The sequence below is a fragment of the Coenobita brevimanus genome, chromosome 87 (genome assembly GCF_032717465.1).
Source record: "Coenobita brevimanus isolate Jiangsu-jjx chromosome 87, ASM3271746v2, whole genome shotgun sequence".
In the NCBI taxonomy this organism is placed as follows: Eukaryota; Metazoa; Arthropoda; class Malacostraca; order Decapoda; family Coenobitidae; genus Coenobita; species Coenobita brevimanus.
In genome coordinates, this window is record NC_137040.1 from 27240720 (window position 1) to 27257100 (window position 16381).

Below are 16381 nucleotides of genomic sequence, written 5' to 3' on the forward strand. Positions count from 1 at the left end.
AGCCCAAAAGTCATTAGCATATAACTCTTACTTAAAATAAAAAATATCTGAATCACTCTCCCAATTTAAAATTGCTAGAAATCATGCAAAAGCTGTAATAAATCTATCTAAATCAAACTTTCTTCAAAAGCAAGCATCAAAACTACTGAACAGCCCTAATGACAATAGAATATTCTGGTCAACTCTTAATTCTTTCAATAATAACTTTAACAAGTCATCATCCATTCTCCCACTAAAATCTTCAGATGGCAACATTACAAATGACCCGCGTGGGAAAGCAGATATTTTTGCCAGTACCTTTGCCAGAAACTCTACCATAGACGATACCAGCCAGAATGTCCCAGTACTGGAACTTGATTCTCCCAAAATTGCCCCACTTAAAATACACACAAGATACATAAAATCCATCCTAGACAATTTACCTACCAACAAAGCTCCAGGTCCATATGGAATTCTGCCAATTGTTTTGAAAAAGTGTTCCCCTGAATTTGCCTCTGTCCTAGCTAAATTATTCAGACTATGCATACGTACTTCTTTATTCCCAAATTCATGGAAAGAAGCCAATATCCACCCAATTCCGAAGAAAGGAAGTTCGTCTGACCCCTCCGATTACAGACCAATAGCTGTCACATGTTCTCTTGGTAAGGTATTTGAAACTTGAATTAATAAGCACATTGTTAAACATCTTGAATCCAGCTACTTAATTAGTGATAGACAATATGGTTTTCACCATGAAAGATCCACCATTGACATACTCAATCTCTTAACTCATACCATCCATCAATCAATTGATCTTTTTGGAGAAACTCATGCAGTAGCTCTTGATATCTCTAAAGCTTTCGACAGAATATGGCACCGTTCCCTGCTGTCCAAACTCCCTTGCTATGGACTAACGTCTTTTGTTCCTTTGATTTCTTCTTATCTTAGTGACTGGAAAATAAGAGTAAAAGTAGATGATGTATATTCCAATTTCCACTCAGTTAACGCCAGCGTGCCGCAAGGATCAGTTCTGGCACCAACTCTATTTCTGGTTCATATTAATGATCTCTTATCTGTCACCCACAATCCCATTCACTCATATGCAGATGACTCAACACTACATAGCTCATTCACACTCAGACACCCATTTACAAAGTCTAATATCTCTACCTCTCAACTCAGTACAGCCATCTCCATAAATCAAGATCTATCTACGATCAGTGAATGGGGACAAAACAACCTTGTCTCTTTTAATGTTAGTAAAACTAAATATATACAGTTTACTAATAGATAGATATTGCCAGATTCGTACATTACCTTTAGTGCTACTAATATTCCCATCTCCAAAAGTATTGAAATTCTTGGCATCTCACATAACAGTGCCCTCAGCTGGACCTCTCATGTCAGATCACTTGCTAAAACCGCCTCAAAGAAACTTGGATTATTGTACAGAGTCCGTAACTCCTTCATCGATGAGCAGTTAGCTATAATTTATAATAGTCATGTGCGCTTTCAGCTTGAATATTGCTCACCCTTGTGGAAAGGTTGTAGAGAGGTTGCATTAAGACAATTAGACAAAATTCAGAACAAAGCTGTTAGAATCATTAACAACCCTGTCATTACATGCAAACTACCTCCCCTGCAAGTAAGAAGAATGTTGCCTCCCTTGCATTATTTTACAGATATTTTTTTGGCAAATGCTCAGACGAAGTTAAGTCCTTGGTGCCACCTCTCCATGCCTTCCCTTGTGCTACACGGGCATCTAGTAGCGCTCAGGACTGGAATGTCACTCAGCCATATTGCAGAACTTCTGCCTATCAGAATTCTTTCATTCCCCGAACTGCATCTCTCTGGAATTCGCTTCCCCAGAGTTGTTTCCCTCCAAATTTCAACCCACAGCTGTTCAAGTCTAACTGTTACAGATATTTTATGAACGGAGGATGCCAGTAATCTGGTGTATGGATTGGTTTTTTTTTTTACTCATTTGTTTTTCCTTCCTGTTCTGTTATTTATAAAAAAAAAAAATCTATCTGCCTATCTGTTTATCTATCTATCCATGTCTCTGTCTATATATATATATATATATATATATATATATATATATATATATATATATTTTCTTATCTGTCTACATATATTTCTCTCTTATCTATATCTATCTGCCTATCTGTTTATTGTCTATCTATCCATGTCTCTAACAATCTGTGTATCTATCTATACTGTATGTGTATATATATATATATATATAGCCTATACACTGTATATACACTGTATATGGCTAGTGAGGGAGTGATCGCCCTCTACCTACACAGATCAAAAGCCCTCGGGAGCAGGGGGGTGGTTGCTTTCTCAGGCAGAGGAACTCCTTGAGAATGAAATGGCTGGGAAGCATGCCGGCACGTGACTGGCTACAGCATAGCTGGGTCTTTCAGGTGTGGGCAATTAGGCAAGTTAGCTGCCTACTGCGACTGCAACACATTGGCGAGGTGTTCAGGAAGTTAGCCAAAGAAACCTTGATGGACTCTGAAAGAACAATAATGGCCCCCAGTCCCGTGCAGCCCTTAAATGGGCAGGGGGTGCTAAGAATCTCATGGTTGCCTCAATTACAATCTAATTCATTTGTTAATGCAAAAAATACAATTAAAATTGGTAACTGGAATGTGAGAACGCTAAATCATGACGGTAAAATCGATGAGTTAGTGAAGGTTTTTCAAAATTATGGACTTGATATTTGTGCTCTGACAGAAACTAGATTAACTGGAGTTGATAAGTTGGATTTGGAGGATGGTATACGTTTATTGATATCTGGCCGACAGGACGGAATGCATTATCAGGGAGTAGGATTGTTGCTGGGTTGTAAGGCAAATAAGGCATTATGTGAGTGGGATCCTATAGATGAGCGATTGTTATACGCACGGTTTAAATCAAATCATGGCAACATCAGTCTGTTTGTGTGCTATGCACCTACTAATGATGCACTCGATGAAAGGAAAGACACATTTTATGAAAAGTTGCAAGAAGGAGTAGGAAGGGTACCTAGACATGATGTTTTGATCTGCGTTGGAGACTTTAATGCAGTAATGGGCTGCTCAAATGAGGGATTTGAGGCATGTATGGGTAAGATGGGAGTTGGTAGTAGGATGAGTGAAAACGGAGTGAGGTTTGGAAGCTTCTGTCTAGCAAATGACTTAGTCATCGGGGGCACACTCTTTCAGCATTGCAATATACACAAGACAACTTGGGTGTCGCCGTGTGGAAAATATAAAAATCAGATTGATCACATCGCTATCAGTAGGAGGCATAGAAGTTCTCTGCTAGATGTTCATGTTAAACGGGGAGCGGATATTGGTAGTGACCATCAACTCAGCATTGCAAAAATAAGGTTTAAACTTAAAAATCAGAAGAAGGAAAAATCTGGTGTTGGTAGATACGATATTGTTAAGCTTAGAAGGGAAGGAGAAGAAAAGGAGGAATTCAGATTAGAATGCAGAAATAGGTTTTTGGTGTTGGAAACGTTGGAAGAGGGGGAGAGAAGTGTAGATGAGATGTGGGAGGATGTGAACAAAGTTTTGCATGAGACTGCTCAATGTACGATTGGAAGGAGACATAGATTCAGGAGAAAGAAATGGATATCAGAGGAAACGTGGGATATGATAAAAAGGAGAGGTGAGGCTAAATAGAGGAGTGAGATGCAATGCGTTGATGAACGAGAGATTGAATTAGCAAGAGCTGCGTACTGGAGTTTGAATTCAGAAGTAAGAAGGTTAGCTAGGAGAGATAAAAGAAGATGTGTGGATGAAAAGGTTGCAGAGACTGAAATCTTAATAAACAAAAATGATGGACAGAGTCAAAGAATAGCACATGAATCGATTAGAGAACTGAGTGGTAATGCAGGTAAACGCAAGGAAATACCAGTTAGAGACAGGGAAGGAAATTTATTGACCAAAGATGGAGATATTAAAAATAGATGGAAAGAGTATTTTGAGACAGTTCTTAATAGACCAATACCACCAGAAGAGGATATACCGTCTGCTCAGGAAGATTTAAATATAGAAACAGGAGAGTTGAGGCTTGCAGAAGTGGAGGAAGCAGTAAAACAGTTAAAGAATAATAAGGCACCAGGGGAGGATGGTTTATTTCCGGAAATGTTTAAAGTGGAGGGGGATAGATTAATAATGATCTTGACCAAGCTATTCAATAAGATATGGGTGACGGGGCTACTACCATCAGTTTGGAAGAATGGTGTAATTGTTAAAATTCCGAAGAAGGGAGACCTGAGTGAATGTGGTAATTGGAGGGGAATCTCTTTGTCACCGATAGCTTTGAAAGTTTTCAGTAGAGTGTTGTTAAATAGGTTGGAGCCGGTGGTTGAGGGTATTCTGAGGGATGAACAGGCTGGTTTTAGAAAGGGACGTGGTTGCAATGATCAGATCTTTATAGTTAGGCATTTGATGCAGCAAGTTAATGAAATGAGAGTACCGTTAAGTCTTTGTTTTGTTGATTTTGAAAAGGCTTTTGATAGTGTTTCGAGAGAGACTATGGGGAAAATCATGAGACATTATGGAATACCAGAGGAGTTTGTGAGGGTCATTATGAACATGCATGAGGACACATTTTGTAAAGTGATGGTTGATGGTTGTCTGAGTGATTCGTTTGAAGTCAAGTCCGGAGTAATTCAAGGTGGTGTTCTATCGCCTTTACTATTTATATTGGTCATTGATTATATTATGAAACGCGTTGGAACAGAAACCGGTGCAGGTATACTTTGGGGAGAGAACAGGAAACTTTTGGATTTAGATTATGCAGATGATATAGTTTTGATTTGTGATGGGCCAGAAGAGATGCAGAGAGTGTTGGACTGTTTGGTGAGTGAAGGTCGCAAGGTGGGTTTGGTTATTAATTGTGGAAAAACTGAAATAATCAATATGAATATGGAAAATGCGCAGGAATGTGTAATTGGAGGTATGGTTGTAAAGCAAGTTGATAGGTTTAAATATTTAGGTACTTATTTAGCCAAGGATGGTTCTTTGAACTTTGAATTCGAGGAAAGGTTAAAGAAGGCTAATCAGGCAATGGGAATGCTTAAAAATATTTGGAATAATAACAATTTTTCTGTGCATACAAAAATCAAACTTTATAAGGTAATGGTTAGGAGCATCTTAATTTATGGACACGAGTCTTGGTACAGCACAGTGACTATGGAAAATAAATTCTTGGTGTTTGAAAATAAAGCACTTAGAAGAATATTAGGAGTTAAGTGGTGGGAAAGGATACCAAATAGTAGAATTAGAGAAATAACGGGAGTGCAGCCGATCGATGAATATGTTAGATTCTCACGATGGAAGTGGCTAGGACATGTGTATAGGAGACAGGGAATAGTACGAGGTACACCAGGGTGGGTGGCACTTGGTAGGAGAGGTAGAGGAAGGCCAAAAGAGACGTGGGTGAGGACAATGAGACGGGAAGCTGGAGATGAGTGTTGGGGAGATCTTGAGGAGTTAGCACAAGATAGGATGTGGTGGTGTGAGTTCATCGAGGCCCTATGCATCCCTGAGGGTGCCACAGGAAATGATTGATTGATTGATATATATATATATATAGAGGCATCTAGAGCCAAAGGGGCATCCCCACCAATATACTGGTTTGAGTTAGGTAGGGGAGACAACAGGCTTAACCCTCTTCTCAGTGACAGCACTGATTGCCATACAAGATTCGGCCTTCTGGACAGTGGTAGAGGGGCTCAAAGTCACGTGGGTTTGTCCATGCTGTCAGGCAAACAAATCAGAGCAGGCAGGCATCTAAGCCACACAGCCCAAACCAATCAGCATTCTCACTCTCTGCCACTTCCCCAGAGCAGCCAATCAGCAAGTGTGTGGCCAGCCCAGTGTGCCGGTGAGGCTTCCCTCCCGTGTTCACTGAGGTGTATAATTATTACGTATTGGATTTTTACCCATTTATCGTGGATTATTGGTGGCAAGATGAGCTGTTGTTATTGGGGTTGAAGGGGGGGGTGACAAGATGAGTTCATCACTTAGTTACAGTGAGGAGGTGGTGCCTATAACCTCTCATAAGTGTCAGAAGTGTGTGGAGAATTGGAAAAAGGTAGAAAGGAAGAGGAAAAGAGAGTGGTGAGGGGAGACAGCGGGAGGGGGCGTGGCACCGAGGAGGCAGAGTTGGATGTCGTTCTCCTAGATGACGACCCCACCATTTAACCCCCCACTACCCCTTTTCAATTTACTTAAGCACTACACTACTTTTTTTTTTTAGTGTTATTATTTCAATCTATTATGGTAGAGGAAAAATAATACCTGCATTGATTTCAGTTTTAGTTGTCAAAAATGTGAAATTACAGTAATAATTATTCGTTTATTAATATTAAGTGAACTGGAATCTTCAGTTAATAAAGTTTTGTACATTAATACATTCGTTGATGTTTTTTCTGCTATGTTTTTAAATCTCTACAATATGTTATTATGCCCACTTATAAATTGGGGGTTTGATTTACTGCCTATTTTGTGGTTACGGTTATTATTGTTTTGTTTTTTTGGCTTTACATGTACAGCATAGGCGCTGATGATAATTTTGATGTATAAAAGGTTTGTTTATTGCCTTCTGGCTATGACGTTGCCATAAACACAACTTTAAAGCGTCATAACTCAAAAGTACATTTTGGCGCCGATCCCCCTTTGGTTCTAGACGCCTCATATATATATATATATATACAGTAATCGCTCTAATATCCGAACGCCCAATATTCGAACATCCCCACTAACCGGACATAATCGTCCTGGGATCCAATATTCCCAAAATGGGCCAAAAACCGCAAAAAATTAAAAAAAATATGAATTTTTTCCCACCCGTAATTTGAAATTTCCGCCTGGGACCAAACTGCTGTTACACCATGGTCCCTTCACCCTTTCCTTCCTCCCCCCTCCCCCCTTCCTTGTCAGGGTTCCCATTTGGTATTTTTCATTACCAAGTGTGGGCCAATTTGGTAATGAAAAATTCGTTTGGTAATGAATCAGAATAATGCATTACCAAATGGATTTTTCACATGTATGAGGATACACTAATCCTCATACATGTGAAAAATCCATTTGGTAATGCATTATTCTGATTCATTACCAAACGAATTTTTCATTACCAAATTGGCCCACACTTGGCCCCTCCCCATAAAACAAATAACTCAAAGTCAAATGGCCACCCTTTACGGGATTGTGGCGTCTGGCAATAGATACATAGATAGATGAGGATACACAGGATGGAGATGGTAGATTGTTTGCTCTCTCTGATTAATCTGCTACCCTACATAGGGTGAAAATAATCAACATGGTGTTAATTATAAGGAGAGTGATTACATGTATTTCCACTTGTATATATAATTAGTGAAGAATAAATGCTAGCTTTACGAATTTGGTAATGAAAAGTTAAATTTGGTAATGAAAGTTGAGGAGATTGGTAATGTGGCCGTTGCGATCTGGCAACTCTGTTACCCCGCCATCATCAACAGTCACAGTCTAACTCCGATCGAGAGCAGATGCTCATAGCAATGCAAGCCACAGGTGCTTGTTTTTTGTGTATAAACAGTGAATAAACTGCAATACCTCGCCACTAGAACACGCAGGAATTTACAGTGTTGTGCAGTGTTAAGAAATTAGTATTTAGAGTGCAGAGGATTAACTGTGGACTGCAAACTGGCGGTTCAAACCAGTTCAGGAGCAAGGGACTTGTAAGTACCCAGAATGTTTAATATTGTATAAACTCACCTCTTAAACCTCATTTTATGGTTCTTTTGCATTTATTTCAGTCTTTTATGTCCCTTATTGGTGTGATTTGGGTCTTAAATAGGTGCAATGCATGTCCAGAGGGAGTCGTATAGGTGTTTTTCTGAGTTAGGGTCCATAAGTACAAGTCCAGAAGCTGGGGCCCTATATCCAGACAGGACCACTATCCGGACCTGCCTATGGCTCTATTACATCGGATATTGGAGGGATTACTATATATATACAGTATATAAATTTTGAGATGTCTAGACACATTGTGTGTAATGGACTGGTGCATAACAGACTGGAAGTAACAGGCAGAAGGAAATGCAGACAAAGGAGGACAGTTCACATGACGGCAAACCTGCTAGATCATAAAATTTCTCTGTCTTGAACAGTGATGCCAGCACCCATAATGACCACTGTAGACAGAAGTCCACCACAGTCAGTTTGATAAGGGTATTATTGTTGCGGCCCCACAACCATGCCCACACAGCTTCTAACACTGATGACATCCTCCTTTCTGCAAAAAAAAGAAAATGAAGGCTTAAGTTAACTACAATACTGGTAAACCTAATCTAAACATACTCCTTCCTTGAAAAGAGAGAATGCAGGCCTAAAATATCTGTCGGTAAACCTAACCTAACGAAACTTATCCCTTTGAGATTTTTGTCCCTCCGCTAATTGTGTCTGTGCCAGATTCAGCTGGGCGCACATTGAGCGCGCCGTCGCACAGCGACATTTTTACTTAATTGGCCACAGTATACTAATTTTTTATTGTAGATTAATGAATATGGTACCATTTTAAAGTTTGAATAGTTGCTCTTTATCGCAGTATGGTCAAAAAAGGTAAATACGATAGCTAAAAGGCCAACAGGACGAGTAGAGGTTAGCCAAAAAGGAAAAATCGCACACCCTTCTGTAGAAAAATATTTGTAAAAAAAAAAAAAAAAAAATAGAGTTACGTGAAATTTGATACCACCTTGTCAATCTACAGTAAATTCCCTTTCTGTTGATGTATAGGTTATGGCAATTTATGTTAGTTTGCACAGAGAAAAGCAAAAGCTCTCCCTGTCACACTGGCAAATATCCATGCCAGTAATACTGATATTATTCATGGTCTATCTATCTATCTATTGCCAGACGCCATAATCCCGTAAGAGGTGGCCATTTGACTTTGAGTTATTTGTTTTACGGGGAGGGGCACTAACCCTCCACCAACCCACTTGTTGACATGTAGGGAGCAGTTTATTCATGGTAAAAACCTAATTATCATGCATATCTATCTGATATACTCGCCACTGTAATAACAAACAGTTGAAAAAGGATAAACAGGATAGTGTATGTGGAACAACGCCAGATAGGAGTTGGAAAACATGCAAAAAAAAAAAAAAAAATTGTTTTGTATGACTCGAATTCGACTCATCAGAATCTCAATGGCTGGATTTATCTATCTATTCTATCTATCTGTTGCCAGACACCTCAATCCTGTTTGGGGTGGCCACAAACATAACGCCTCCACGTCACCCTCTCCCCCGCCATTTCACTGCCCTGCTCCCAACTCACACACCCCTCTCTCATATACCGGTACCTCTCCACCCCATCCCTCCATCTCATCCTCGGCCTCCCCCTCCCTCTTCCCCCCTCCACCTCACTCACATACACTCTCTTCGTCAGTCTTTCACCCTCCATCCCCTCCACATGGCCAAACCACCTCAGTGTGTTCCTCATAACGCTTCCTATCACATCCACATCCACACCACAACGCTTCTTTATATCCTCATTCGTCAGCCTGTCTCTCCATGTGACTCCACAGGCTCCTCTTAAATAACTCATTTCCACTGCTCTCACTCTTGACTTGTGTCTTTCCAACAACATCCAAGCTTCACTTCCATACGTTAGAGTTGGTATCACAATACTGCCATGTAGTAACTTCTTCACTTCCATGCTCACTTCCCTGCTTCTTATCACTGCTTTCAAAGAACCAGCAACCTTTCTTCCCTGCTGTACGGTACCCTTTCAAGCACTTCACCCTCCAAACCTCCATCCTTACTCATCACACTACCCAAGTACTTAAACATACTCACATTTTCCAATTCCTCCTCATCCAACCTCACTGTACATTCACTGACTTCACCTCTCTCAAAGACCATCACTTTACTCTTCCCTACATTCACCTTTAGATTCCGTTTCGTACACACTCTCCCAAACTCATCCACCAAGCCTTGCAGCTCCCCTTCGTCTTCATTCAACAACACAGTATCATCTGCAAACAACAGTACAGGGAGTTTCCAAACATTATCCTCTCTCACCAGGGCCACTCCAACATCCACTACCCTACCTTGTACCTCTTTTATTACCCCATCCATGTACAGATTGAACAACCGTGGAGACATGACACATCCCTGTTTCAACCCAACCTTCAAAGAGAAAAATTCACTCAGTTCACCATCCACATGCACTGCAGCCTTAGCACCATCATACATACTCTTCACAGCATTCAACAACTTCCCATCTACTCCATATATTCTTAACACTTTCCACAATCCTTGTCTATCCACCCTGTCAAATGCTTTCTCCAAATCCATGAAAGCCGCATACAACTTCTTTCCCTCCTCTAGAAACTTTTCCACTAAAGATCTAAGAATGAATATCTGATCTACACAACCTCTTCCCTTCCTAAAGCCTCCCTGTTCTTCTCCAACTAATTCCTCTGTTCTTTCTCTAACTCTGTCAGTAAGTATCCTACCATACCTTTTCCTATTATACTAAGAAGACAAATGCCCCTATGGGCATGACACAAAATCGCATCGTCGGAATCTCAGAGGGTTAACTAAACTTATCCTAACTTTTGTATCATTTATCATTTTGTATCATTCATAAAGGCTGCAACATACTTGCATGCATCAGCCTCGGTGACCTAATGGCGGCTCTCTGTGCTGCTTGATCTCTGGCAGCCTCCCTATTCAGGGTGGCTTTAGGAGTGGCAGAGGATGTGTGGATCAAATATTTGCAGTGAGACAGATAGTGAGGAAGGCTTGTGAGAAGGACTATAAGGTGTTTATGGCATTCATGGGTCCGGAAAAAGCATATGACAAAGTAGACAGAGAAGGATTTTGGAAGGTTCTGCATATGTATGGTGTAGATGGTAAGCTGCTAGGTGCTGTCAAGAGTTTTTATGATGGTAGTGAAGCATGTGTAAGGGTAAATGGGCATCTAAGTGAATTGTTCACGATTGGTGTGGATGTGGAACAAGGTTGTGTGATGTCCCCATGGTTGTTCAGTATATATATATGGATGGAGTAATGAGAGAAGTAAAAACACAAGTAATGGAGAGGGGGATGGTGTTGGTACAGAATGGTGATGGATGGATTATCTCAAATTTGTTGTATGCTGATGATGCAGTATTACTTGCAAATACTGGACAAGAACTTGGGAGACTAGTGCAGAGTTTTGCTGATGTCTGTGAGCATCATGTCTTGAGAGTAAATGTAGAAAAGAGTAAAATGATGGTTATTGAGAGAGAAGGTGACTCCAAGTTTGATGTTACAGTGAAAGGAGAGAGACTGGAATGGGTGGGAGAGTTCAGACACCTGAGTACAGTGATAGAAAAAGAGAGGAAAATGTGCAAAAGAAGTGGAAAGTACAGTGGTACAAGGAAGGAAAGTAGCTAGTGCAATGAAGGCCTTGATGAGAAACAGAGGCTTGAGTGTTGCAGTTGCACGAGGCACACATGAAGGAGTGTCAGTGCAAACTTTAACATATGGATGTGAGATTATGGTGTGGCACGAAAATGAAAAGTCAAGAGTGAGAGCAGTGGAGATGGGACTGCAGAGGAATGTATATGGAGTACAGAGAGCGGATAAGATGAAATAATGTGATTCATGAAAGATGTGGAGTGAGGAAGTCTGTGGACACCAGAATCGAAGAGAGTGTACAGAGATGGTATGGTCATGTGGAGAGAATGGATAACAATAAAGTGGTGAAAAAGGTATATCTGAGCAAATCGGAAGGAGGGAGGAGGTGAGGCAGGCCAAGGAGACGGTGGAGGGTTATGGTGGATGAGTGTGTGAGGAAGAGATGTTTGGAAGTTAATGAGGCTAGAGGACTGACCAGAGATCAAGCTGGCTGGATGAATATTGTGAGGAGAAGCGTATGATCAGGGATTTGGCATCCTTTTCTAACGTGATAGTGTCCGAATTTACTCTATCAGATACGTTTATGTGAAGCTACAGAATGTGGTGAATGTTTTTGGCATATCAGATAGAGCCAGGATTCCAGGGACTTGAATGGTAAGTGAATGGAGGCATGGCCCATTGGACTGAGCAAATTTGGGCTGTCTGGACATTGCTACTCTTCACCCTGCCCTAAGGTGGGAAAGGAGGTTCGGATGATGATGATGATGATTATCCTATATCTCATGCAAAGAATACTCCACAAACATGTCCCCATCTATTGCCATTCACCTCAATCCCTAAAATTATGGGTGGCTACAAACAAACTGTAATGATATTTACAAAATCATAACACCAGGTTTCTAATAAATAACGTGATTCAGTTCGTTGTAGTTTTAAGTCAACTTTCTTCTGTGATTAAAACTATATGAGATATTGTGGGGTCTTTACTGTGTGTGAGTGCTGACAGTTTGCTGAGTTTTGTTCCTTTAAAGCAACGCATTTTTGTTTCTTGGTGGGTCATTATGGTCAAATGAGGTTATTGCGGTATGCTTTTGTGTTCAGTGGTGTACTATGGTCCTGATTCAACATGCATTCAGAGGGCTGGAAGTGGGTCTATTGCATGTTTTCACATTTGAAATCCAGCAAGATGGGCTTTGCCGACAACTTAGGTTAAGATTGGAAATTAATCTTGGTTAGGTTGAAATAACATGGATGTACGTGGTGCAATGAAATATCGAATCAGCACTTGTAATAGGAAAATATATATTTTTTCACCATATAGGTTCATACTATTTATCTACCTATCTATAGCCTGATGCCCTAATCCCGCAAAGGGAGGCCGCAGACAAAACGCCTCCAAGTCGCTCTGTCACCCACCATTTGACTACCCTCCCCCCAACTCACTTTCCCTTCCCTCATATACCTCTCAACTCCATCCCTCCAACTCATCCTCAGTCTTCCCCTCCCTCCACCTCACCCACATACACCCTCTTAGTCAGTCTTTCATTCTCCATTCTATCCACATGTCCAAACCACCTCAGTGTATTTTTCCTAATCTTTTCAACCACAACCATATCCTCCCCACAACGTTCTTTCACTTCTTCATTCGTCAACCTGTCCCTCCACGTCACTCCACATGCTCCTCTCGAGTAACTCATATCCACTGCTCTCACTCTTGACTTGTTCCCCTCTTGCAAGGTCCATGCCTCGCTTTCATACGTCAGGGTATGGATCACAATATTGTCATGCAGTAACTTCTTAACTTCCATACTCACCTCCCTATTTCTCATCACTGCTTTCAGTGAACCAACAACCTTCCTTCCCTGCTGTACCCTTTCATGCACTTCATCCCCCAGAGTTCCATCCTTACTCATCACAGTACCCAAGTACTTGAATGCACTCACATTCTCCATATCCTCGATATCCAACCTCACCCTGCATTCTGTGACTTCATTCCTCTGAAACACCATAACTTTACTCTTAGGTTCATACACACCTAATTATTTGAAATCTATCTCCAGTCAGAAAATTGTGAATTTAACTAGCTATTAATAAAAAATCAGGATTCAAAGTGAAAACATGCTAAAGTTAGTGGATATCCTATTTCCCCCTTAGATCACCAACACACCTTGACATAGTTATTTTGCATAAATATTGATTTACCATGCAAACAAATATATTCGCATATTAAATCAATATTTATACAAAGTAGAAGTGCATCAAGGTGAGTTGTCGGGCTAGAAGCAAAACACTTCTGTTAACTTTAGCAAGTTTTTGCTCTTAATAGTGATTTTTTTTTTTTTTTTTTTTTTTAACAGCTAAATTAAACACTAAATTTTGACCTGATTGCAGATAATTAGTGTGTATGAACCTATATGGTGATAAAAATTATGATGAAAAAAGTGCCAATTTGGTAAATGACTACTGATTTGGTACAGAAAATTCTCAATTATCCAGCCTAATTAACCATTCCCTATGCTGGATATTGCATCCGGCTCAACATTCGGCACTGAGCCGGACATTGTATTATTATCCATCTCAGCTTTCTATTCTAAAAATGTTCACACGAGCAAAAGGTGAAAATTAAGCATAAAATACAGTAATGGCAAAATACAGTAATACAGCACCGGTTGGCTACCATTTACAAGCTGGTTGATACACCTCAACGACAGATATTGCATGGAACCGTCAATTACGTTCTGTTTCGGCACCGCATATTTCACACTTTTGCCATAGATTACATTCATAGAGTCGAGCCAGCAGCACCAGATACTGCAGTGGGACGGATACTGCGACGATGGATAAGTGAGAGTTTACTGTATTTTGTCGCACTAAGATCTAGGTTAAGTGGCACTTGGGTAGGTCAGTGGCTAAAATGGCTTGAAATTCATGTTTCAGTTTATTTACACCATAGAAAAAAAAAAATAATAGTAAAAGGCTTTGATGGGGTTAATGTTTACAAAGCAATGATAGAGTCCAGAGAAATAAGAGCATCAATCAATTCGTTGCCCAAATTCAACTTTTTTCTGTGGTGTTTCTGACACGTACAACAAATATGTAAGATATTGTGGGGTCATTAATGTGGTATTATGGTTTTGTAAACATTTACCCCAAATTGCCTCCATGTTGCCATGACTTCTGCTATTTGGCTGCCCTTTTTCCAATTCACATCGCCTATCTCACATACATATATCTATTCACTCCATATTTCTATCTCAGTCATGTCCCACAAACAATAATTATGCCCCACTATCCAGAGTCATGGCCCACTAACCACAGTCATCTCATTAATGTAGAATTATGTCTCACTAACAAGAATCATCTCATGGCTGTTAAAGTCTAACACTCCCTTGTTTCTCAATAACTCGCATGTACTTTGACAATAAAGTTGCGACTTTTAATGGAAAATTCCTACATGCTATTACCGTACAGCTGATGAGTGGATGTCAAAGAACAGTACAAATATGATGCATTTTAACCTTACGTTGTCAGCTTTATGCCCATCAGCGAATGGTTATCTTCTTAATGCTGCTCATAACTTAGATTACGTAACTTATGATATGCCAGTAATTTCCATATCGTGCCTGTCATACAAAGCTACGTCTATTTTCTTTCATATCAACATCAAAATATTTATTGCACACATACTGTACATATACAGAAAGAGGTGGTGAGTCCTGCCGCACACATCCTTCAGCAAAAACATAAACACAGTAAGTTATCGTACTACAAATTTGCGCATGCAATATGCAGTACAATGAAAAAGGTGGTGGATCAGGAGTAAACAAGTAAAAAGTAAATGACGGATTTATTTTTGCAGTAGACTGGGCGGCGCTGATTATTGTTTATGCACATTAACCATGCTACAGCTGACGCCCACGCCCTTTGAAGTTTGATATCAGCCGATGAATTCGGAAAATATAGTGCCATGCCCCACTGCTTAGCTTATGTAAGCAACAGCGAAGCAGAAACAGCAAAGCTATAAACAGGGATCCGTGGTGGAGGCGACGAATGCGGGTGTTTCAATGTGGCGGCCAAAGTTACACGCTCGCTGCGGAGATAGCCTCTCCATATACAGTAGAGCTCAGCGGTCCAATATCTATCTGTCTATAGCTCGACGCTCTGATCCCATAAAGGGTGGCCGCAGACAAAACGCCTCCGAGTCGCTCTGTCACCCACCATTTGACTACCCTCCCCGCAGATCACTCCCCCCTCCTTCGTATACCTCTCAACTCCATTTCTCCACGTCATCCTCGGTCTACCTCTCCCTCTCTGTCCCTCCACCTCACTTACAGACACCCTCTTAGTCAGTCTTTCATCCTCCATTCTATCCACATGTCCAGACCACCTCAGTGTATTTCTCCTAATCTTCTCAACCACATCCACATCCACCCCACAACGTTCCTTCACTTCTTCATTCGTCAACCTGTCCCTCCATGTCACTACACATGCTCCTGTCAAGTAACTCATTTCCACTGCTCTCACTCTTGACTTGTTCCCCTCTTGCAAGGTCCACGCCTCGCTTCCATACGTCAGGGTAGGGATCACAATAGCATCATGCAGTGACTTCTTCCATACCCACCTCCCTATTTCTCATCACTGCTTTCAGTGAACCAACAACCTCCCTTTCCGGCTGTACCCTTTCAAACACACACACACACACACACAGTAGTCTGGAGTCCTCATCTCAAAAAACACATAGACAAGATTGAAAAAGTTCAAAGGGCCGCTACAAGATGGATACCAAGCTTAAGGGATCTAAGCTACGAAGAAAGACTAAATAAACTGAATCTACCAACACTACAGGAGAGAAGGAAAAGAGGTGACATGATAATGCTATATAAATGCATATCAGGGAAGGAGAAAATAGACATAAATGATTATTTAACATATGGGGAAGCATCAGCAAGAGGACAATGCAAAAAACTGCATAAGAGGAGAGGTGATAAAGACGTAAGGAAA

At 40.6% G+C, this 16381-nt stretch overlaps 1 protein-coding gene across 3 annotated transcripts in view; it reads right to left on the minus strand.

Moving 5' to 3' along the window:
- The window catches only part of LOC145410985 (uncharacterized), a 46914-nt gene extending 31515 nt beyond the window's left edge, over positions 1-15399 (minus strand). Inside the window, exons 1-2 of one of the 3 annotated variants that reach the window (XM_080281043.1) lie at positions 15279-15399; positions 8107-8265 (exon numbers count right to left, since the gene is read on the minus strand). In XM_080281043.1, coding sequence (XP_080137169.1) covers positions 8107-8257 — 151 coding nt within the window. In that variant the 5' untranslated portion in view covers positions 8258-8265; positions 15279-15399. Of the gene's footprint in view, positions 1-8106; positions 8266-15067; positions 15100-15278 lie in introns of those variants that run through there. The other 2 variants (XM_080281042.1, XM_080281044.1) reach the window with 2 other exon arrangements.
- Between the last annotated feature and the right edge of the window lie 982 nt (positions 15400-16381).